This window comes from Hippocampus comes, unplaced genomic scaffold (genome assembly GCF_001891065.2).
Source record: "Hippocampus comes isolate QL1 unplaced genomic scaffold, H_comes_QL1_v1.1 scaffold409, whole genome shotgun sequence".
In the NCBI taxonomy this organism is placed as follows: domain Eukaryota; kingdom Metazoa; phylum Chordata; class Actinopteri; order Syngnathiformes; family Syngnathidae; genus Hippocampus; species Hippocampus comes.
Window position 1 is genome coordinate 172,440 of NW_017804828.1, and position 22,650 is coordinate 195,089.

At 41.1% G+C, this 22,650-nt stretch overlaps 2 protein-coding genes across 2 annotated transcripts in view; both read right to left on the reverse strand.

The window, feature by feature from the left end:
- The window catches only part of dgkaa (diacylglycerol kinase, alpha a), a 26,315-nt gene extending 21,170 nt beyond the window's left edge, over positions 1–5,145 (reverse strand). The window contains exon 1 of the mRNA XM_019866177.1: positions 4,926–5,145. The gene's annotated coding sequence lies outside the window, so the exon portion shown is untranslated. The remainder of the gene's footprint in view (positions 1–4,925) is intronic.
- A 6,071-nt stretch (positions 5,146–11,216) lies between these two features.
- rnf41 (ring finger protein 41) lies at positions 11,217–20,804 on the reverse strand. Its single transcript, XM_019865925.1, has 7 exons — positions 20,656–20,804; positions 19,458–19,537; positions 19,267–19,381; positions 16,205–16,476; positions 15,723–15,858; positions 14,552–14,655; positions 11,217–12,990 (listed from the first exon to the last, which is right to left on the reverse strand). Exons 3-7 carry the CDS (start codon positions 19,354–19,356, stop codon positions 12,636–12,638), a joined length of 957 nt encoding a protein of 318 aa, XP_019721484.1. The 5' UTR covers positions 19,357–19,381; positions 19,458–19,537; positions 20,656–20,804; the 3' UTR covers positions 11,217–12,635.
- Positions 20,805–22,650: the final 1,846 nt, after the last annotated feature.

A 22,650-nucleotide genomic window follows, 5' to 3' on the forward strand; every position in this document is an offset into this window, starting at 1 on the left:
GGGGGGGACACATCGCGGAAAGCAGCCAGCTCAGAGAGAAAAAAAAGGGGGAGCCCGGTTGCAAGAAGCCTTCCCTGTGTAGCTCCACCTCCTCCTCCGCCCACGCCAACCTTGCTTGGCCTATCAAGCCCAGGCCCCCACTCTGCATTCAACATGCAGATGTGACTGTGTGAGTCACAGCAGGAACAGAGCGAACACTCCCTCGCTATTTTTCACATAAAAGCTACAGTTCTATTCTTGCTCTTTATGAAACAAAACTGAACCGATAATGCACAGCGCTTCAATTTCAAAGCAACTGCGGTGCAGCGACGAAAACAAGTCAACTCTGCAAGTCCACTACGTTAAAATGGCAGCAACACAATAAACAAGAATTAAGAAAATAAATAACAATAAAGATCAGAACATGCCTCTGAAGTACCATTTTTAAAGACTTGTCACACCTTAGCTGATAAAAACAGCACAATGAACAGTCAGCAACCAAATTTGCACAAAATGTAAGCTACTTTTTTTTTTTTTAACTTTAGTCCTGATGAGAACACCCAACTATAACACAGCCAAGACAACATTTCCCGCTTAGTGCAGCCCTGTGACCACGACTTCCTCTGTTTGACATTTTATATCTTTTGCACCAGCTCACAAGTGGCAGACACTTGGAGATATACTTTGTGCACCTTTACATGACAATATACATTTAAAAAAAAAATCTTCATGCACAGACAACATGATCCACCAAACCATTCATTGTATATGCATGCATGCTGGACCACTTGTTGGCAATGTCACTTTGTAAAGAAACACAACACACAAATACCTGTACAACTTATTGCCCTCGTGACACTAAATCTTCATTGACGTACGTGTGGGTTTAAAATTCTTTCTTTTTTCTTTCTTTCATGAAAACAAAGTTTTTCTATGCAGTTTCATTTTTTTTTAAGTGTATGAAACGTTTGATTTGGTGCAATGGTATTAGTCGGCCTAACAGTTTCTTTAACACAAAAGCTTGAGTAAAGGCTTTTTGTCCTGTCAGGTCAGACATGCATTATGTTGCTTTAATGTACGGTATGTGTGAGTGTGTAAAAAAAAAACATGGTGCACCATTATGCAAACACTGCAGGGTACAAAGATCCTTTGGTCTGGTATCAGCTCATTATGCGGTTGCGGACCTTTCAATTCACAGACAGCAGAGATTGAAAACGCATGTTTGTTGAGGAGAGGAACCGCGCACGCCGACATCCGACGAGAGTGAGACGAAAGAAAAGAAAGCGCCGTGAAATGAAATAACACAAGAGCGGCTAAAGAGTCACGGCGCTGTGAATCACAAATTTCTTGGAAAATGAAGGGGAGGAATGGTTGGCCGCCTATCACTCCGACTGCAGTGTGACTTATGTAAGAGCTTCTTGTGGGGGCAGCCTTCTGCTACATACTGCATTAAAAATAAGAGGGGGTGGGGTGGGGGTGGGGGGTGAAACAACCTGTTCCGACTTGTCATAACAGCCACTTTGCTTTTATGGTGGGAGTGCGCGTGTATCAGGGAGTCTCGCTTCGCCTACCCACAGATCGATGTGAAGCAGGAAGTGAAATGCAACCCGAGCTCATCGTTGAAAGTTAACTACAGGAATACATACAAAAGTATTGGGACACGGCACCGTCGGGAAGTGCACAGCGGAAAGCAAAGTGGTGTTTGTTGCTTTTAGAGCTTGTTGGGAAGTTGAAGTTGTTGGAGTGTGTCGGTGAGACATTTGCGGTGTCAGAGTTCGCTGATGTTTTGGCTGTAAAGTAGGGCCGACTGCCAAAGCTTTCTGAGCGGCGTGCTTCCACAGCAAACTTAGGTCTTTATGGACCTTCCACTTGGAAAAGAAAAGGATCTTCCCCAAACTGTTCCCACAAAAGTGGAAGCAAACGATAGCATTAAATGGCTTCCTAAAATTACAAATTAAGATTAAGGCATCTGGTCGGAATTTCAGATTGATTAATTGTCTCAAGACTTTTGTCCATATGGCATATATTAATTTGTACATTCGATTGACACTTTAACTTATTTGGGCTTTTACATTAATCCGTTACTATATTTATCAATGGGCAAAGGATTATGAGTCCAACCATCAGCTAACGCTCAGTTTCAGTATGATTTATCGCTTGGATATGCTGGCCAGTTATTTTTTTTTAGCCACCAACATGCCTGCAAACGTAATCAAACAAAACCCTAAAGTCCAGCATGACGTTCTCGGATGTTTTTTTTTTTTTTAACCACAAACCAATTTTTTCAATGCCATACTAAAGGAAAAGAAACATCACTCACATGGAAGCAGTTACATTTTCGAGTTTGGGGGAACACATCAAAGCTAAACAAAATGATGGTACTTATTTTTAAAATGTTTGTGTTGAGCCGAGGTAATCAGTTCATGAAACCTGGGAGGAGAGCTGTTTCTAATATTTAGACTCTCCCTTTAGCTATCGAAATAAAGAATGGATTGATCTTTAACTACAGTATATAGTATGTATACAGTTGGACACCACTGCAAACGGTAACGATACAAATGAGCACATTTTTAAATGAACGCATCTCGGAGCATGACTATCTTGCTACAAATACAAGTTTGGATACAATTTCTCTCGTGGGATTGCCAATATGAGAAGAAATATGTGTTATTATTACATGGGATTTTTGATTTTAGTAACTGCATGTGCAACCTGATTGGCAGCAGTGCCCTGACAAAAGGAAGCGAAAGCCAAATACCAGATGTAGTATAGAGAAGTTCAACTGACACAATGACAGTATATGTATTCGGCACTAATGTTGCACTCCTGGATAGCAGCTGGATGAAGAGAAGTATATATAGTCAGACAGACAGAAAGATAGACAGACAGAATGATGTCACATCTGACATCACCTTGAAGTATTAGTAGGAGTCAAAGAGGAAGTCAAGTCAAAAACGTTTCTTTACAATTACAGTATATGTTCTATCCGCTGCCACTAGTCTAAACACGGTACTCTCATTAATAATGTTTTTGTGGAGTATGAATTAAGCAGCAAAATCCACCCCTTTTTATCCATCTCGGGGGGGGGGCATTTTGCGACTTGCTGTCGACTGTTAACGACCAAATCATAGCTCACCTGTTTTCTGGGTTTGGTCCTGTGATGTTCGCTAGCTGAGCCCTGAGCAGGCTGGATTTTTGAACTTTGAGGTTCCACTAAGTGGATTTCACAGACAGTACCACTGCACTAGAAAGATGAATTAAATGAAAAAAGAGGTTTACCTTACATGAGAAAACTGTAGGGACAAAGTACACTAATTTGGCTGCTTGCATTAAATAAAGATGCAGAAGAGATGCAGAACTAGTGGTTAGCGTGTCTGCCTCAAAGTTCTGTGGTTCAGGGTTTGAATCTCAGCTTTTTTTGGGGTTTTCTCCAGGTATTCCAGCTTCGCCCTACGTTCCAAAAACATGCGTATTGGGTATGTTGAACAGTCTAAATTGTCCTTGGGTGTGAATGAGAGGGTGAATGATACATTTTCTATACAGTATATGCCCAACTGACTGACAAGCAGGGTGTACCCTGCCTCTTGCCCAAAGTCAGCCAGATAGGCTTCTGCATATCCGCGGCTCTAATAATGACAAGCACTATAGAAAATGGATGGAAGATAGACACTAATGTATTTGGTCAAATAATGGCCTCTGCTCTAACAGCTACATCATTCTAACAGTGTCATCCATTTCCACATATAAATGTTGGACGTTTATTGAGGCAAAGCACATATTTTATATCACAAAAGTTTCACTGCACACCACCCAATTTTTTTTTCTTAAGGAAAAAAAAAAGATACCCACTACAGTATGCTGAAATAATGATAACGTCGTCTTGATTTTAGATATCACAAATGTACGTAGTGTGAAATTTGGGCCGGTTTAGTACCTTCTCCCATTCAGTAGAAGAGCATTCAGTTGTTCTGCCTATCACGACACGTCACTGGCATAAAGAGCTATGATATGAATAAAACAGTGCTAAATTATTTGTAGTACAGTACATGCATATTGACTCTCTGATCCATTTGGTGAAAATGACTAATTTCCCACAGCACAGTGACTGGAAAACACACACCTCCAGCCGACTACTGTATAATGTGTCCTGATAGCATCATTATCACAACACACACTACCTGCAGAAGCGATGAGGCACATAGAAAGATGAACTTTACAAGAAGTTCAAACAAAAGGTGTAGGGGAAAAATAAGGGCTAAGAAAATAAACAAACAAACAAAAAAAAAACCATATGAAACCCGCTAACCAGATGCAAGTGTGTCTTCCTGGAGGGGTGAGGGGAAATAAAATTTGCAATGTTTTGGACACAAACATTTTGGGATACACTGATTTCGACTGAGACACACACGCGCACGTCGTGTCTCCTAGAAAATATGGTAGGGAATAATGTGACAAAGAGTTTCCTTTCATTGGACGATAGTGGCTGGAATACTCACATTGACATGTGTGGAAAATTTAGATTTTACAGTAGATATTTGAAAATGTTTTGTTTCAACGCAACTACACTGCCTAATAATAACAATTAAGGCCGGAAGTCTCCAGAGAGTGTCTAAAAACTGCAGACGCATGACGCGGAGTCCTCTTTAAATAGTCGGGACCCGCACTTGTAACTTAATAAGAGTGGCGATAGCGATGACATGACTGCATGGCAAAGGCAACTCACACACGCACGCTTCTACACTGTCAAGTGGATTACTGTGTTGTAACCCGCTATTAAAAACGAGGAAACACATTTTGTGATCTTCTTGGTCTTGTTGCAAGTGCATTTGCGCAGAGGATTCGCTACCAGCTGTGCTGCAAGGAGTCCCGCGCTCGGGACTGCAACTTGCACGAAGCGCAGCGGAGCGGACCGGCGCGGACGTGATGGTACCGCTGAAGTTCGTTACCTGTCTAATGAGCTGAATGAAGCTGGTCGGCCGAGCTTCCGGGGGCCCTCAAGTGTCCGCTGACTTTCCCAGGTGGAGGAATAGGAAGAGTAGGAGGAGGAGGAGGAGAAGAACCCGAGCCAGTGAACCGGGCTGACAGTGACTCTTGAGGCCGAGTAAGCAGGCGCCGCCTCGGATCCTCCTGCACACTCCCTCCCTTCCAGCTGCATCTGCGTGAGAGAGAGAGAGAGAGAGAGAGAGAGAGAGAGAGAGAGAGAGAGAGAGAGAGAGAGAGAGAGAGAGAGACTGCTGTGCGAGGTTAGGTCACAACTTTATTTCAGTACATTTCACACAAGTATGCTCGATTCCCCCTGAAGAAGACACTTGCCGATTTGATTCAGACATCAAGAAGAAAATGCACAATAGTGAACTTATTTACCGTACAAATGTCATAAAATTGTTGTTTCGCATTTGAGTGTTTGGCAAAAACACACAGTTGGGTGAATTGAAGATATTGTCAAAGTTTCCCAACATTTATTGAGCTACAAAGTACTTTAGAAAAATATCAGCGCACAAAATATGTCGCAAAGTATCTCCGCTAACGACAATGATGGCAGTTGATGATAATTCACTTGTATGAATGGCAATAGGTGGATGGATCCATAGCTTTGGACAGGTCAACTGCGCCTTCTGTCATCTAGTGCAGGGGTCCCCAACCGCCGGTCCGCGGACCGGTACCGGTCCGCCGGGCATTTGGTACCGGGCCGCACAGAAAGAACTTGCCTTAATTCCGTTTTATTTATTTCGGAATACGAAAGATGTTTTATTTTGAAAAACTACCGGATTCTCCGTTACATCCGTCTGTGTTACGCTTGACACACGTCAAGCCACGCTTCTCCTTCACGTGACCGATTACTTCAAAACAAAACGCGGGAGCTCGCAAAATGAGTCATGCTACCTGTGTGAGGCGGGGGGTTCTGCAGCAACGGCGACGAAAACAAAATTACGAAGTAGACTGGACATAAACCACACACTTGAGGTGTCATTGTCTCCTATTACCCCGAGATGGGACCGTCTGGTTGCAGAAAATTAAGCTCGGTGCTGTGGTGAGTCGTCATTTTCATGCACTTTGAATTTGCGTTGTATCGTATTTTGAAGGCATTAAACATTGCTATAGCGATCGGAGTGTTGCGGCCAGATTAGACGCTCCTTGTGTTTATTATTATATTTCGAAAACGCCACAGTTTTCATGCAGCTCATACCAAATTATTTTGTTGTATTATTTCCGCCACACCTTAATTGCCGGTCCCTGAAAATATTTTCTGACATAAACCGGTCCGTGGGGCAAAAAAGGTTGGGGGCCCCTGATCTAGTGGAAGAACACAGATTCAAGACACCCTGTAGCAGATGCAGGAAAGCAGCCCTGGAACATAACAGAGCCTCCTTCACAGTAGGGACAGTGTTCTTTTCTTGTTACGCTTCATTTTTGCATCTGTGAACACAGAGTTGGTGTGTCCTTTGAAAAAGTTATAGATTTGTCTTGTCTGTCCACTGGACAATTTCCGAGAAGCCTTGTGAATTGTCAACAAGCAGTTCGGCTAATTCTAGTCTCTTTTTTATGATTTATTTTTTAACTGTAGTCACCTCCACGGTTCTCTCCATGAACTCTACTTTGCCTCAAACAACGACTGATGGTGCAATCTGACACTGATGTGCCTTGACCTAGGCATTCACTTTTAATTTATTTGGAGGTCGTCTTGGGCTCTTTTGTTCACATTTCTCATATCCATCTCTTCAATGTACAGTATCAATTTTCTTCATGCGGCCTCGTCCAGCTAGGTTGGCCACAGTCACGTGGATTTTAAATTTCCGAATATATGCAACTGCAGTCACATGAACATCAAGCTGCTTGGAGGTAGTCTGATCACCTTTACCTTTCAGGTGCTTGTCTTTAATTTTATTTCTAATCTCCTGAGATAACTTTCAAATTTGCTTCCTCTGGTCCATCTTTAGTGTGGTACACACCATGTCACCGAATAGCACAATGACTACTTCCTACCCTTTAAATCGACCGAGTGACTGACCACAAGTTTGAAGACACCTAATTGGAAGACACACTATGGCTATCTCTATGGTCAAATGATTTTGTCTTTTCTAGGAGTACCATCATTTTTGTCCAGATGAGCTTCATTCATTTATTTATTTTTTTAAATAATTCTGTTGACCAAAAGTCAAAAGCAGTGTCTGGTTTCAGTTGGTTAATTTTGATTATATCCTCCTGACTACCAGGAAAAAAAATGCTGTCCAATCACATTTATTTTGACATTCCCCAATCTATGTGAAGTAATTGGATTCCTCCAAAAGAATTTTTTGAAATCCCACTAAATTTTTTAAACAGGCTCAAATACACTTAAAACAACTCAAACGACACTTTAACGTGTTCATAACAGTCTTATAATTAAAATGCCAACAGCATTTCAAGACAAAATGTGGTCGATAAAAAGTATTACTTTTCCTCTTCCCATAAAAAGTGCTTGCACTGAGGGAAGCCATTTTCTTACTTTTTCTAACCCCTACAAATTTGGTATCATTGGAAAGCACTGAATGTCCTCTTTAGAGTAACAAAAGGAGTTAATGCGATTGGAGGCACTGGGTGGGAGATATTTAGGTTCACAAATGTCCTCAACAGAGGACAAATTTGAACTACTGGTAGTCAGGAGGATATGACTTTTGTCAGATTCCAGTTATTTCTGTGACCACAGTGGGTTTTTCTTTCATGAACAGAAGAATACCAACAATGTTGGCAATTTGCAAGTTTAATGTTAGTTCAGTTTTAGGTTAATGTTTGATCATTCTTGTTTTATGGTAAATAAAAAAGACATTCACTTGCAATGAAGATGCATTTTCCTTGTCAGAATATGCTGAATCAGGCAAATGAGTGTGCAGTGTTCATTTTTGAGGAAATACAACATAAACACAACTGACAAGCGGATTAGGACATCACACAGAAAAAAAAAATCAAAGAGGAAGTTGAAAACACGTTTGTGAAGCTTAGTGAAATTGATAACAATATCTTGATCTGTATATATCGCTGGACTTTTGGTAAGTAAATCTTTTATTTTTTTCAATCGAAGCCTCTTTAATGTCATTTGGCTGAAATGTTCAGCAGGTAGTCAAATACTCATGTCTCAAAAGACGTCATAAGATTCTTCTAGGCTATAACTCTACATACTGCATTAAGTGAGCGTTCCCTCTTGTGCCATGGTATAGTCTATCACCAACCCATGCGAGTTGCAAAGTCAGAATTACAGTGATATTTGCATGAAAATTACTTGCAGTCCATAAATGAGTGTGGCTTCTTCTTTTGGCACGTGATGACATGTTACCCCGCAGGGCAAACTACTTCATTTCATGCTGTTAGTGTTGTATTGGGGACCATCGTAAACTTGTCTCACAAGCCCACTTAAGAGCTACTTACAGTAGATAGCTATTGAGTTCACCGAACACCATATAACCTACTTTGTAAAGGAACAGCCTTGTAAAAACAAAACAAAACAAAAAAAAAACATTAAAACATTCCACTGAGTCAGCCATCTTGCCCTCATTATACTTTGGCAGTTGTCAAACAACAAACATGACAGTACTAACACTCGAGGCTATTTCAGTGTTTCCCAGCTTTTATTGAGTCAGGGCATAAATTTTATAATTGAAAGATCTCATGGCACACCACCAAACAAAAACTGAAATAATGATGCTTTTGTCTCAATTTACTTCCAAAATGACGTACTCGGTGTGTAATCTGAGCAGATTTAGTTCAACATAAAACTGCTATACTCACAGGAAGTGACAACATAATTTAAACTACTGCACGAATGTCAGCTAATGGATAGACAGATTTATTATACTTTTTGTCATCTAGTGGAAGGGCATTTATTGTTCTGTCATGATATGTCACTGCCATAAATAAATGAACCAAGTTGCATCTGTGATGTAGGGGTTACAAATTTAATTAATCTGAGACCATGGAACACAAAACACTTTCCCCACTGAAATGAATGAAAATGCAATTAATATGTTGCAGCTGTTCCTTCTGGTGTGGGTGCCTTGGCCACCTGGGAGCAGTATAATACAGCCATCGCTTCTCTGTACTGCTTTTATTCTCTCGGGTTATGGGTGTGCTGTAGTTCATTCTAGGTGATTTAGGGCGGGAGGCACGATAGACCCTAAACTGGATGCTAGACAATTGCAGGACACATATAGACAAACAACCATTCACACTCACATTCATACCGACAAACAATTTAGAGTCTTCAATTAACCTACCATGCATATTTCCCCTCATGAGCTGTGGTCATATTAGTCTCTTTGGCAGCAGATAAAAAATATTTCTGGGAGTAATGTTATGATTAAACTAAGTGGCCATGAGGGAAACGTATACGCTAATTGTTTTAAAGACACTCTTTGTTACAGTAAAGCCAACCTGGGAGGTGGCTAAAACAGCCTGAAGGCTGTTAAAAAAAAACAAAACAAAAAAAAAACTCACATTCTGCTTACCTTGCTGCTTGCTGGCAAGTGCTTTAAGTTGAGTTCAGCCAATGCCTCCATACAACATTTGTATCACAGATTTTAAAAAAGCTCACATTCTGCTTACCTTGGTGCTTGTTGTCAAGTGCCCTAAATTGAGTTCAGTCAGTGCCTCCATACAGCGCTCATATCACAGATTTTGGCTTGCAAGTCAAAGCAGGAGTTAAATAAATAACAATTTTCGTTTCAATTAAGTGAAATTGGATAATTTCTGGCAGCACTCTGGATGATAATTCACGACACGAACAATCCAAGGTCTAGTTACTCATGCTGCGATCAAGCTAGCCCAAATTCAAAATGCACATAAATTTTACCTCACAAAGGCCCGACGCAACATTTAGTTCCAACCAATAAAGAGTCAGGAATTTGTTATTTTCTTTGTAAAATGAGTGTCGTATAATAGCCGCAATATTCCCATTCCCATTTAAGAAGATGCAGAAAGAGTCACGCACTTTAACATAGCCTGTTTTAAACTGCTGTGATTAAAAAAAAAAGTTTTATTTAGGCTACTACTGTATATCTAACAATACAATATGATAACCTTTTAGTTTTCTAAAAATATGTCCTGCTCTTGTGCAAGCATTGAGTAGTTTTACGCAAATTTGACATTGCAGAGGCCAGCATTCACTTAATAGTGCATGCTGAGCATGTAGCCATTGTGAGCACATCCCGTAATGAGGTACGGTGACAACAATAGAGCCACAGTGTGTGTGGAAGCACGATTTCACATTCCAGTGGCTACAATGGAGACGGATTAGACGGCACAATGAGGATGAGGCTGGCTGGAGAGGATAATAGCGATGGAAAACATGTGGGTGTCAGAAAAAAGCACGGTCATTCAGGTCGGGAGGCAAGACTCGGACGCTCGTGAAACAGTTTAGCGGTTAAAACTTTCCGTCGGCTTGACCCCAATGAGCCGTGTTTTGAAATAATCGCTGGCCTGATTTGAGCTATTACAAAATGTATGACAGCGCCCTGGGCCTACAGCGCCACCTAAAGGCTCATGATGACACGGTGTGGCTAAAAAGGAAATGCATTTATACAGGAGAGGGGAATCCGTCCAGTATATCTGTTCTGAAGATTATGCTTCCCCGCCATTTTTTTTTCATATTCTCAAACTATCCTGAACATTGTCAATACAAATGTAGATTAAAAAAAAAAATTAACATACCAAAAATGAAACAATTTATCAATTTAGTTCAAATTGTGTATACCATCGGTGGGATGACATTTGTACTCAAGGGCCATGTTCAATTTCTAAAACAGACATATAGGCCAGGTCTTTCAAAGATGAGGTTTAAAAGAAAAGCAAAGTTAAAATGAGACAGTGGATGTGTTTATTTCTATTTTCTTAAACCAATAATGTAATTTTAAAAGCGTCTATATTATATTCAATGTATTGGTTATTTTATGACAAGATTTTTTAACCTCTGGTAACCGATATTTTTTTCTTCACAAGTACCTCTTTAGATGCATAATATTGTTGACCTACCCATATCGTATGTACACAGCAGTCAGGATAATTTTGACCACTTAGGAGTGGGCAGTATCTATTTTTTGTGACCACTCCTTTTTAAATCACACATTCATTGGTGAAAATTTGGTAATTACTACCGCTATTCAAAATAAATACATAAATAAATAAATAAAATCAGTCAAAGGTCACAATCAACACATCGCATTGGTCGAGATAAGCTAGAGGTCGCAAAGTGATGATTTAACCCGAGATCATTTCAACAAATTTAATTCAGAAGTACACATACAAGTGGTAGCCTTAATCAGTAACCAAGAAGCAGCCGTTTCAAAAAGGTTGCTGACCTATTGTAAGGGCACTCGAATGCTGAAATTTCACGGTTAGCCCACTGACAATAAACTTCTGACATTTTATTCATTTGTCTGTACCACAAGATACACTAACACAAAACAAATGAAAAGCATTACCAAAGAGAATAACAAAAGGATACAATACAAAGTTGCTTTTACTGCTCTTGTGGGTCATATTTGTCTCAGTACAGTTATGAGGATAAGTAGTGAGAGGATACACTTTTTAAGTCACAAGCGTGACTTCACTAATATGTTTTACAATCTCCACGCTGTGACCACTAGTTCGAGATGTTTGCTGAATGCAGACTACACTTGGACAACATAAAGAACAAAGGCAACCATTGCGGTCATAACATAATTCCCATACGTATGTTAAACTTGAACTTTAACGTATCACTTCACATCTGCACCCAGCCGACCAACAAAAAACTACAGAAAACACAATATGTCTTGTTCCTGCAACAAACTTCAAATACACCGAAAAAGGCAAACTTCTTCTTCAAGCATTGTGTGTGTGTGTGTGTGTGTATGCGCACGCATGTGAAAGGCAACAAAATAAATAAAAACAAAATGGCACAGAAAATTCGACAATGCGAATGGGAATTGGAAACCTTGGGAGGAATATAAACAGCACGACAATTATCTTAAAGCCAGGAAACGGCTCGTGAAAGACAAATATGTGAAACCAACAAAAAAATATTTTTTTTCAATGGAAAAAAAAAAAGAAGCAGGGGAAATATGGAATCAGAGAGGGGAGGAAGATAATGACATCTTCGAGTCAATATAGTATTTGTATTTACAAACATTTACACGATCGAGGTACCAACGCATTGAAACAATTGATAACGTGGTGCTCATGAATCCAGCGCAAATAGGAGTGTGCTGGATGGTGGTACATGCACGCCATTGAGAAGACGCGAGTAGCCCGTTAGCAAGCAAAGTCTATAGCGTGTTGACTAACAATGGACCCAAACGGCTAAAATAGTTTCAAAATCCACTGTTTCCTGTGCCACGATTGGTTCGCTTGATGCCAGACAAGGTTCAGAGTTCATGGCAAACCCATCCAGCAGAAAGGTTCCTCTTCGAATGAACCGTTAAAAAGTGTTTCACTCTACAATGCAATTAGCAGAACAATCAGAATGTATAATGCACTAAATATAATTTGATGTAAACATCACAACTCATTGTTTATCGTATCAGTCACATTATTAGCTCTACTTGCCATGTTGATAGCATCTTTGTCCTTCCTTAAGGCATAGGTATCAACAGTTCACTTTTTTTTTAATTTCCTTAAATAAACCAGATTTGTTGGTCGCAGTGTAGTTATAGGATCTCCTCCACGCCGTGCGCAAAGATCATGACCAGACCGGGCTCCAGGATCATGTCCTCCCCCATGTGCTGGTTCTCACAGGCCATCACCACCACCGCCTGCTTGCCCGGGATGCGCTTGGCCACGTAGTTCTCGTAGTAGCGCCGATTCATCTGCCGCGTCTCCAGTGAGGCCAGGCCCTGCGGCCAATTGCGCTCGTGGGCGTTCTCGATTAGATCGTTGACGATGGAGAGCGGGCAGCCGCTGTCGATGAGCGAGCGCTTGATGACGGCCTGCAGCACGGCGTCGGGGGTGGAGATCATGCCGCCCCAGCGAGTCACCCTGGCGGGCTGCATGGAGTTCACCCACCTGAAAAACAAGCCGTCGATAAAGGGGGGCTTTCGCAAGCAAAACGCTCCACGGATGCGGTTTATGTTCATTCTCGGTGCTCTTCATTCGGTCAGGTGTGAACATTCTTGAATTGAGGCAGACCAAGTCAGTGCCAAACAGACAGCAGTTGGATTATTCCATCAAAATAGGAGGAGATCATTGGCGAGATCAGGGTATGATCGTGTTGGTCAACCTCGTGATCATTTTCACCCTTGACCCGCAGAGCTTCAATAGTATTTTCGGTTCGGTGGTATTGTCTTGGATGAGAATGGTTCACGGGCATTCAAAGTCGGTTTTGGCCTTGCCGCTTACGTGCAGTGATTTCTCCCGATTCTCTGAACTTATTGATGTATTTTATTATTGTATATATTAATATATAATATATATTATGTATATATTATTAATATTTTGATTTGATTTGACTTTTTATTTGGTCTCCCATAGGAGAAACTTGTCTTGGAGGACAGGCCCCCCATGCCGCTACATACATTGAACAATAAATACATACAGTATACAATACACAACAGACATTGGACAATAATACAATACAGGACATATACTCAATACAGAATATATACTCTACATACATTATGGACGGTAGATGATGAAATCACAAAATTCCTGCCAATTGTACATTGAGGAACACTGTCCTTAAACTGTTAGAAATATTTTCTCACACAGTTGTTCACAAAGAGGTGAATCTCATCCAATCTTTGTTTGTGAATGACTGAGCAATTAAGGGAAGCTCCTTTTATACCCACTTATGGCACCCATCTGTTCCAAGTTAGCCTGTTCACCCGTGCGATGTTCCAAGCAGGTATTTGATGAGCATTCCTCAACTTTCTCAGTCTTTTTTGCCACCTGTCCCAGCTGCTTTCAAACGTGCTGCAGCCATAAAATTCTATCACTTGCTAAAAACAAAGTTGATCAATTTCAGCATTAAATATCTTGTCTTTCGAGTGGATTCAATTAAATATAGGTTGAACAGGAGTCGCAAATCATTGTCTTTTGTCGTTTAACACACTGTCTCAGCTTCATTGGAATTGGCTTAACACATTGGTGTGCTGGATTGTCCATGTCTTTATAAATGTGTTCTATTTTTTATTCTTTTCTAAATAAATTAACTTTCTACAGTTGTCCTAATTTATCGAGATGCAACTGGACTTTCATGGCATGTGGCTGTTAGCCACAGTAAGGAGGTAAATGCTATTTGAGACCAAAGTGGAGATTGTCAGCTAAGACAAGAGCGTAAGCTCATCATAGTATAGTCCAGCTAAGCATCCACAAACATTCCAATGACAATTCATCTCGATCAATGAACGAGTAGCAGTGGTTTACACCAACGATGAGTTATTGTTTCATACTGAAAAGGTCTGAGGAATAGTACCTGCTTGTGCTTATGGAAAGGCATAAATAGCGAGAAGAGCCGTATTATCGCCGCAGTCGTGGAAATGGAGCAAATGTGCTGAGACTTTTCAAGCTTTCGGTAAGTTTGAGGCGGCGAGTTCAGAGTGAGAGCAAAGAAGAAGAAGGCACTTACTCCAAGATCTCATTGTACTCGATGGTCTCCTCCAGGTTTTGTAGGTTGGGGTTAGCGCTGCGGATGGCACGCATGTACGCTTTGAGCAGCTGAATGTCTCGCTTCTGGAGTGGGAGAATGCCACAGTGAGTAGGCTATAACACAACACTTTTAACAGTCATTAGGTCATAAAGTGACCACCCACTGACGATACGTAACTCTGAATTTGGACTTGCAAGCACAGAATAGAGTACTGTAAAGAGCCGATGCTTGGGCTAAAACGTCTGCTGGCACCGTTGTTCAAGCGTTCGCAAAAGTCGAAATCAATTCTGATGAGCGGCAACGAGACTGACTCTGACAATGACACGACGGAACCTGGCGTGTTTGATTGTGAACTTGCCCAATAAATAGAAATATTTACATGAGCACGGTGCGTTACAAAGTACCGTAAGACACTGAAGATGACAACTGCATTGAGTAAAACAGTAAAATTACATCAGCACTGCAGAAAATAAATATCCACACATCCCTTATAAATGAATAAAAACGGATTTGAAATGAAATGAAATAGGCGGCTCGGTGGACCAGTGTGTAACGCATCGACCTCACAGTGCAGAGGTCATGGGTTCGATCCCGGTTCCGGCCTTCCTATGTGGAGTTGGCATGCGCTCCCCGTGCCTGCGTGGGTTCTCTCCGGGTACTCCGGTTTCCTCCCACATTCCAAAAACATGCATGGCAGGGTGATTGAACACTCTAAATTGTCCCTAGGTGTGAGTGTGAGCGCGAATGGTTGTTCGTCTCTGTGTGCCCTGCGATTGGCTGGCAACCGGTGCAGGGTGTCCCCCGCCTACTGCGCAAAGACATCTGGGATAGGCCCCGTGACCCTTGTGAGAATAAAGCAAAAATGGATGGATTGATGGAAATGAAATATTTCAATCGTATTTTGAATTGACCTGATCTACGAAACCGAATAAAAAAATGTTCTGGGCTGAAAAAACATTCACTATGAAAAGAACATTTAAAAAAGTAGTTGCGTCTTCAAATGAACAACTGAAATGCAAAAATTCTCCTTTATCTGTCGCAGAGACACCAAATGAGTTTGTGAGTATAGGCACCAAAGTGACATTTATAGCAGCTCCTAAGAACGACTATTTGTTTAGTGCTTATGAAAGACACGCGCAGACGCACTTACTTGTTCGCCCAGCTGGTGTTTATGTTCAGCCACAGTTTTCTCCAGATCTGAAATTTTGCTCTGCTGCTGCTGGACGACACTTCGCAAGTGTTTGATGCAGTTATGGTTGGGCAACTCGTCTTTGGGCATCTCCAGGCTGCCGGTGGGAGAAGAAAGAACATGAGTTACTTAGTGCTTCTCAGACAGCTTTGCATTGTTAAGAATTTATTTTGTCATGCTGCATTTGCATCGGATCATATCCGGACAAGCAAGGGTTAGCTGTGTTATCAAGACATCTAGAATCAATGGTGGATTTCACTACATTATCTGACTTAATAGGTTTATGGCGGGGGTGTCTAATTGAATCAAGTGTGCTGGAGGGGGGAAATATCTAAAACGTGCAGGATAGTGGCCCCTTTGGACTGGATCTGGAAACACCTGATCACGAAGATCATTCAAGTGGACAGGAAGTGCATCAGATGAACAGAACGCCAGCCACTCACCCACAGCCCTCCTCACAGTTGACGGGCCGTTTGGGGTTGTGCTCGCAGTCCTTGAGGTGCGACTGCAGCTGGTCCAGTCGAAGCGTCGCCGTGCAGCCGAAACTGGCGTTGTCACAGCTGATCTGCAGCTTGGACAGCATGTTGCGCATGATGCGTGGCACGGGCCGCAGGTGAGCAAGCGTCACCACCGTGCGGTCCACGGGACAAATCTGCTGCTGGGCGAACCACTGCGTGATGCAGGCATTGCAGAAGGCGTGCTCACAGTGGGGGGCCTGAAACGAGAGCACAGTAATTTAGCCACGTAGACGCTTCAGTTGTTACGTGGGGCAATGACGTGATCTTTAGTGACATCTCCATGACATGAGATTGAAAAGCCTCGTCTCATTTCCCCAAAATATATATTAGTCCTCTCGCTCCTCTGAGATAATAAAAAGATGAGTCCCAACTATGTTCTTGGCCCCGGCATGCCAAACCACATTTACTTCTGCAAACACTACGTTGTGAGTGACGTTCTTTTGCGCAGACGGGTCACGTGGGGGACACATATGTTCACACACCAGACAGACGGAGGTCGCATCTAATATGTAATGTGAGCCCCCCTCTGACACACACACACAGAAAACAATCGGATTTCACCCGAAAATCCAAATTGAGCATTTAGGCCTAAGGCCTGCAGTGTGAAACTTGCCCAAAAGAGAGCCGGTAAGACTCCACACTTTTCATTCATCTGAGAGACTGTTTATGCAACTCACAACCAGTGAGTCATGAGGGCCTCCTGTTTTGGTGAGCGCCAGCGTGAGCAACACTTTAGTCAGTATGCAAAACAGCTTCACTGCACTGCGATAATTACAGTTACCATTCTTCCTTTCGGTGGTGTCTATTTAGAAAGAGGACAAGTGCAGGACACACCCGGCAATTGATAGTCGAGACACAACTCTTATTAGAATGGAGGCCAATGTTTGATGCAAAAGGGTGGTTCTGTCTGCAAATGGATCCTCTTCCTTATGTGCATAATGGACCAAATGCATGGCAGGACATTTCCACTGCAATTGTGTGACACCATACATGTTTTTTGGTCTCTGCTTGTTTCAAGCTACTTGGACGCCCTCTGGAGGAAGAATAACCTCAATATTTAACTGTGTGTTAACCTGGGTTTGTGTGATACCTATATTCAATATTCAGAGCTGGTGCTTTCAGGGTGGAAATGTCATCTGAATTTGCAACTTTTCAACTCAACATGTCTTTATTTATAGAGAACTTCAAAACAACCATTACTGCAAACAAAGTGCGGTACATGGAGTAAAAATCAATCATACAATAACAAAGACGGTGAAAACAGTAAATTAATGACACTAATTCATAAATATATATTTTTGTAATTAATAATGAACAATTAATGAATCAATTCATCAATCAATTAACACTAACAAATACAGCAGACACCATGAAACACTTCACAAGCCAAATCTTATGTTGAATCAGAAGCCAAAGAATAAAAATGTGACGAGTTTTAAAAATTAGCAGAGAGGGAGTTAGACTAATATGTAATGGAACGTCATTCCTAAGAGAAGGACGGGAAACAGAAAAGGCTCGATCTTCTCCGAGCGTCCGCTTAACCCTCTGTACCTACAGTAGCATCTGCTGCGCAGACCTGAGGCCCTGGGTAGGTGCGTAGAGGTGGGGGAGCTCAGAGAGGTAAAAAATTTGGAAAAAAATAAAACGTTCAAATTTAGTTTCAAATTTCACCCAAAAGCCAAAAATCAACATGGCAGGAAGGAAGGAAACACCATGTTTTCTTAGGATAGAACCTAGGGACAGTAAATACAGTGAAAACAGCAGGGGGCCCAAAATAGACCCCCGTGGAACACCGTACAGCAGAGAAACAGAGAAGCACTCAGACAACAAAAGATGAAGGAATAGTTCCTCTAGCCAACTCTGTGGTGTGCTGGCCATTATGTTGAGCAATTCAACGCAGCTTTTTATTTGAACATGTTTACCAGTGAGTCATAGGAGATGGAAAGTTTAAACTGTCCATTTGACGTGACAATTTCATGTAATCAATTAAAAAAAAAAAAATCCGCGACCATAGTCTGGCCATCTGTTTCTCCGTGCTCGCCTACCCCACAAGCATGGGAAGATATTGTCCACTTCTTCACAAAACTGGTTACGAGAAACTCTCAAGCTGTGTGATCATTTATCCTCATCCTGGATTCAGTGATATGTGTTTGTCATTTGTATTATTTGATTATTGGTTGTCTTTTATGTTTTCATCAACTCAATATTGCTGCATCTGAACCAGAGACCAGGCTTTTTATTCCATTTTATTCACTCTTTTTGTAGAGCACTTTGTGACAGTTTTTATGTTCTATAAACACATTTGAGTTGACCCTCTCAAAAGAAGCCATGCAAGTTTATGTACACACAAACCTGCAGGCACTGTGAAACACCAAATGTCTCTTGAAAACAGACATGGTGCATTGATCGCTTTGCCGAAAGATGCATAAGTGGAGCAATTAGAAAGGTAATACAATACAATACATCTTAGGTTATACGTCATTCACAGTAACTTGACGTCATTCCAGCAGAAAGCGAGTATATTTTCAGCACTGATAAATCAGCATCAAATATTGATACTTTTGCTGTGTGAAAAAAAAGCACAGTACCGTACTTTATTTAATTTTGAGATCACGAACGACATGCAAGAATGACTTTGCAGTGTGAAATAAGAATACATCGTTAGGTTGCACAAGAAGGCAAGCTCAGCTACCACCATCCTGACGTTTTTTATTTGACTCCTTTATATTTTATGGCCGAGAAGTGTTTTTCATACAAAGCATAAGGTGGTTAATATTTAGTGAACAAATGAAACAAAACAAGCAAACAACTACATGTCAACATCATCGGCACAGATGTAAACAATTATAAATTTAAAAAATACCCAACGTTGTTGGCATCTTGTAATAAAAAACAAAAATCGGAATGTGGGTCACTTGCATTGTAAATCCAGCCTTAGTTGAGCTACTCCTCCTCTAAACTGCATGTAAATATACCGAGTGACATACCTGCACTGGTTCTTCGAGAACGCCGCTACATATGGGACACAGTAGGTCTTCATCCACCTCCCCTTGGAACCTCGTCACGTCATAGCCCATGGTGCATCACTTGCACGACCACCTCCTATCACATAACGCTGTTTTTATAGCCAACTTAAGAGAGGAAAAGATAGCAGAGAAGACAGAAAATGACAGGCTACCTGACTCACAAACAGCCTTGCATGATTTCATTCAGCTGGTGACTGGGCAAGACCTTTTGACCGGCACAAAGATGCTGCTGCTGCAAAAACAAAAAGAATAAATAAAATAAACCACACACACAAAGACTACCAAACATCTCTTGGGCTATTTTGGATTTGATTTGTCATCCTACAGACCTACACGTTTTTCTTTAGGAAGTACTACCATCACTCTATTATTTTTAACACAAAACACTGAAATGCTCATTGACAATCCAAGAAACATTTGAGTCGAAAATTACTTTGCACAAAAACCGCCCAACAAATATTTTAGAACTGTGGCCAAAAGACTCAAGCTTGCATTAGAGGGTGTGTACAACCAGCTTATTGTCATTGTTTTGTTCCTGTTTAATTGCATAAAGGGAGTCTTTGGTTGGCAACGTCATGCGCAGTTACGTGGTTTATTTTTTTTTCAAGGTACAATGAACAAGCTTTTTACTGTTTATATTTTATATAAATGTAATATATCAAGGTTCGGAACATTAGTTTAGAATTAATTCGTTTGTGTTGCGGCATTATATATGTTATACATGTTACGCCGTTTATAAATGTGACTTGACTTTTCCAACTAACATTAAAAGCCGTCGCAGCCGGAGGAGAGCAAATGCGTCGTATATTGAGGACCCCTGATGTCGTCGTCTTATTATTTCATTATTTTAAAAGTGGAGTAGTTATGCTTTCTTTTCTATATGCATTGTAATTCTCAGCTACGATTCAAATAACAAATACATCAAAACAACATCAGCGCTAGACTAATATTTTCGTGTTACCATGATCCAGCCATGTAGCATGGAATACACACAGGCAAGCAGGTGATGCTGCGCCCTCATTCTCCCCCATCACGCTCACTGAATCAATCCCCCAAAACAAGCCGTGGTTCAAAGTTAGCAGCGTAATGATTTTGCACACAATGTGCCGCCGGATGTACATCGAAACGCGCACATCCTTGCAGTGCAGTTGCAATCGTGTCCGACTCGGTCACGTCGCGCGTTAGCAAGCGAACCACTTAGCAGCATCTATGCTGCCGCTGTTTTCCTCTGGACATTAGCCTCGCAGCTAACCAGTCAGAGCTATAATATTAGCAAGCCACGGAACGACAAATAGCTGTCAAGCCTTATCCGCACTCGACCAAAACACCGTAGCAAAGCGACGGACTTACTCGCTAGTGTAGTAAAACAGCTGCCGGTGAGGATTTTTGTGTAGCTTGGTTCGTGTGACTGTTAGCTTGGGCTAGTCGCGTCCGTTCTGCCGTGCTACGTCCAACGCCGTCTGCGTCACCTCGAACGCCGACGGTCGATGACGTCAGTTCTGCCAAAATCTCATCAGATGTAGGTTGGAATTAATTAATGGTCATTCACATGTGTCGAGATGTATATCCCCATGCTTTTAATTCAACATTCACCAGTTCAACATGAAAAGAAACACGTTTGAAAAAAATCTTCTTAGATAGAAAACACAAGTCACAAAAAGTCTACTGAAATAATGATGATCTCGTCTCCATCTAATCACAAATTTACTTAGCAACTGTTAAACGTGGGCCTTTTAGTTGAATGCATATCTATTATTTTATTGTATGAATGGCAACAGTTGGATACACAGGTTAATTGTATTTTCTGACAATTACAATACGATATTTCTATTAAATTAATACAATGCATACGAAAATACATGAAGTGGAATTGAAGAATCTTGCGCCATCTCTCACAGCACACTAATATAGATGGGAATCACTGATTAGTTTCCAAATGCAAACTTACTAAGGGTGTAATGAAATCCAATTTCAACTGGAAAATCGATTTTGATTTAACCGAACCGAATGGAATTACATTTTAAAATGTACCATTCTTGAATTGGATCACACCCTGTGTACGAGATACATGTCAAATCGTCTTATATGAAAGATGCACACCAGTATAAATTGGTGAATGGTTTTGATGTTTCTTTAAATTTAACTAACTTCAATAGTTTGGGGATTTTTACATGTTGTTCCATTCATAAATGTGACAAAAGCTACCGTCGTATCATATTGAATCAAATTGTAATCCCATTGAATCGAACCAAATCAAATCATTCCACTTGAAAATGTAACATTCTTGAATCGTATTGTACCCCATGTACCAAGAGACATATCAAATCCTCTTTTGATAGAGATATGCACACCCCTAATACTTACCAAAATGTTCAACAGTCTGAGGAGTGTAGAGAAGGTGACAGGACAATCGCTTTAAGAATCACGAGTCAGTTCAAATCCTACCTGATGGCTCTGTTTGCCTATTTCTCGTTAGGTGAGGTTAATTATATAAACATGAACACGCAGTTATCATCTGTCCTATTCAACTGGGAAACTCTAACCACAGAACACCTTTATTCTTACACTAAAACAAAAGAGCATATGAAGTTATAATTAACAGAATAAAAAAGTTTCTAACAACATTCAATCATCTAGGAATATGGACTTTGTCTAGTTATGAAATTATAAGTCTCAATTGTGGGACTTGAGGGATCCATTCTTGTTCCACACCAAACTCATCCCAGCATGCCTTTCTGGCCCGTCTACCCATATAAACAATTGAGGCCTTCTCCACATAGTTCTCACAAAGCTAAAAATCATCCATTCCCAAAGAAACATTAGTTAGCACAATGCAGACATGCTGATGTTTTATGTTGGCCAAACCCAGACTGGTCCTGCCAGATACAAGAGTCTGATGTTATTGCCGGAGGAGGTTGGGAACAGTTGATTAGTCAGCATAGCGTCTGTGACTCAAGCCTGTCCCTGTAAAAGTTGGCTTGTACTCCACGACAGGGGAGGATGAAATCAAGAATTTTGCAATGGACAACGGTTGCGGCAATATCCCGTTTCGGTCGGTTTCGTGTTCATGGCATCGGCAGATAAATGTCCTTTGCGGGTCTCTGCGTAAAAGAGGCCACCGAGAGGCCTTTGGTGAGGAAAAAAGCATGTTCACATTTTTTCTTTCATAAAATCAACAAATAAATAAATAATCCAGAGTGGAAACTGTTTGGTGGTCTCAATGTTTGACCATAGGTCACTGAGAGTTGTGTGGTTCTAAAAGTGTTCAATAGTCAAAGCCCTCGATACTACCTAATTAATGTATCACACTTCTCTTGAGAGCGCAGGTGCTGTTTGTGTGGGAAT

Bases quoted from the DNA above. Each gene is read 5' to 3' on its own strand.
- rnf41 (XM_019865925.1), bottom strand. From the start codon at position 19,356: ATGGGCTATGACGTGACGAGGTTCCAAGGGGAGGTGGATGAAGACCTA. The intron at 16,477-19,266 runs GTATGTCACTCG...CTCTCGTTTCAG, and splicing joins TTCTCGAAGAACCAGTGCAG to GCCCCCCACTGTGAGCACGC. The intron at 12,991-14,551 runs GTAAGTGCCTTC...CTTGTTTTTCAG, and splicing joins GAGTACAATGAGATCTTGGA to GTGGGTGAACTCCATGCAGC.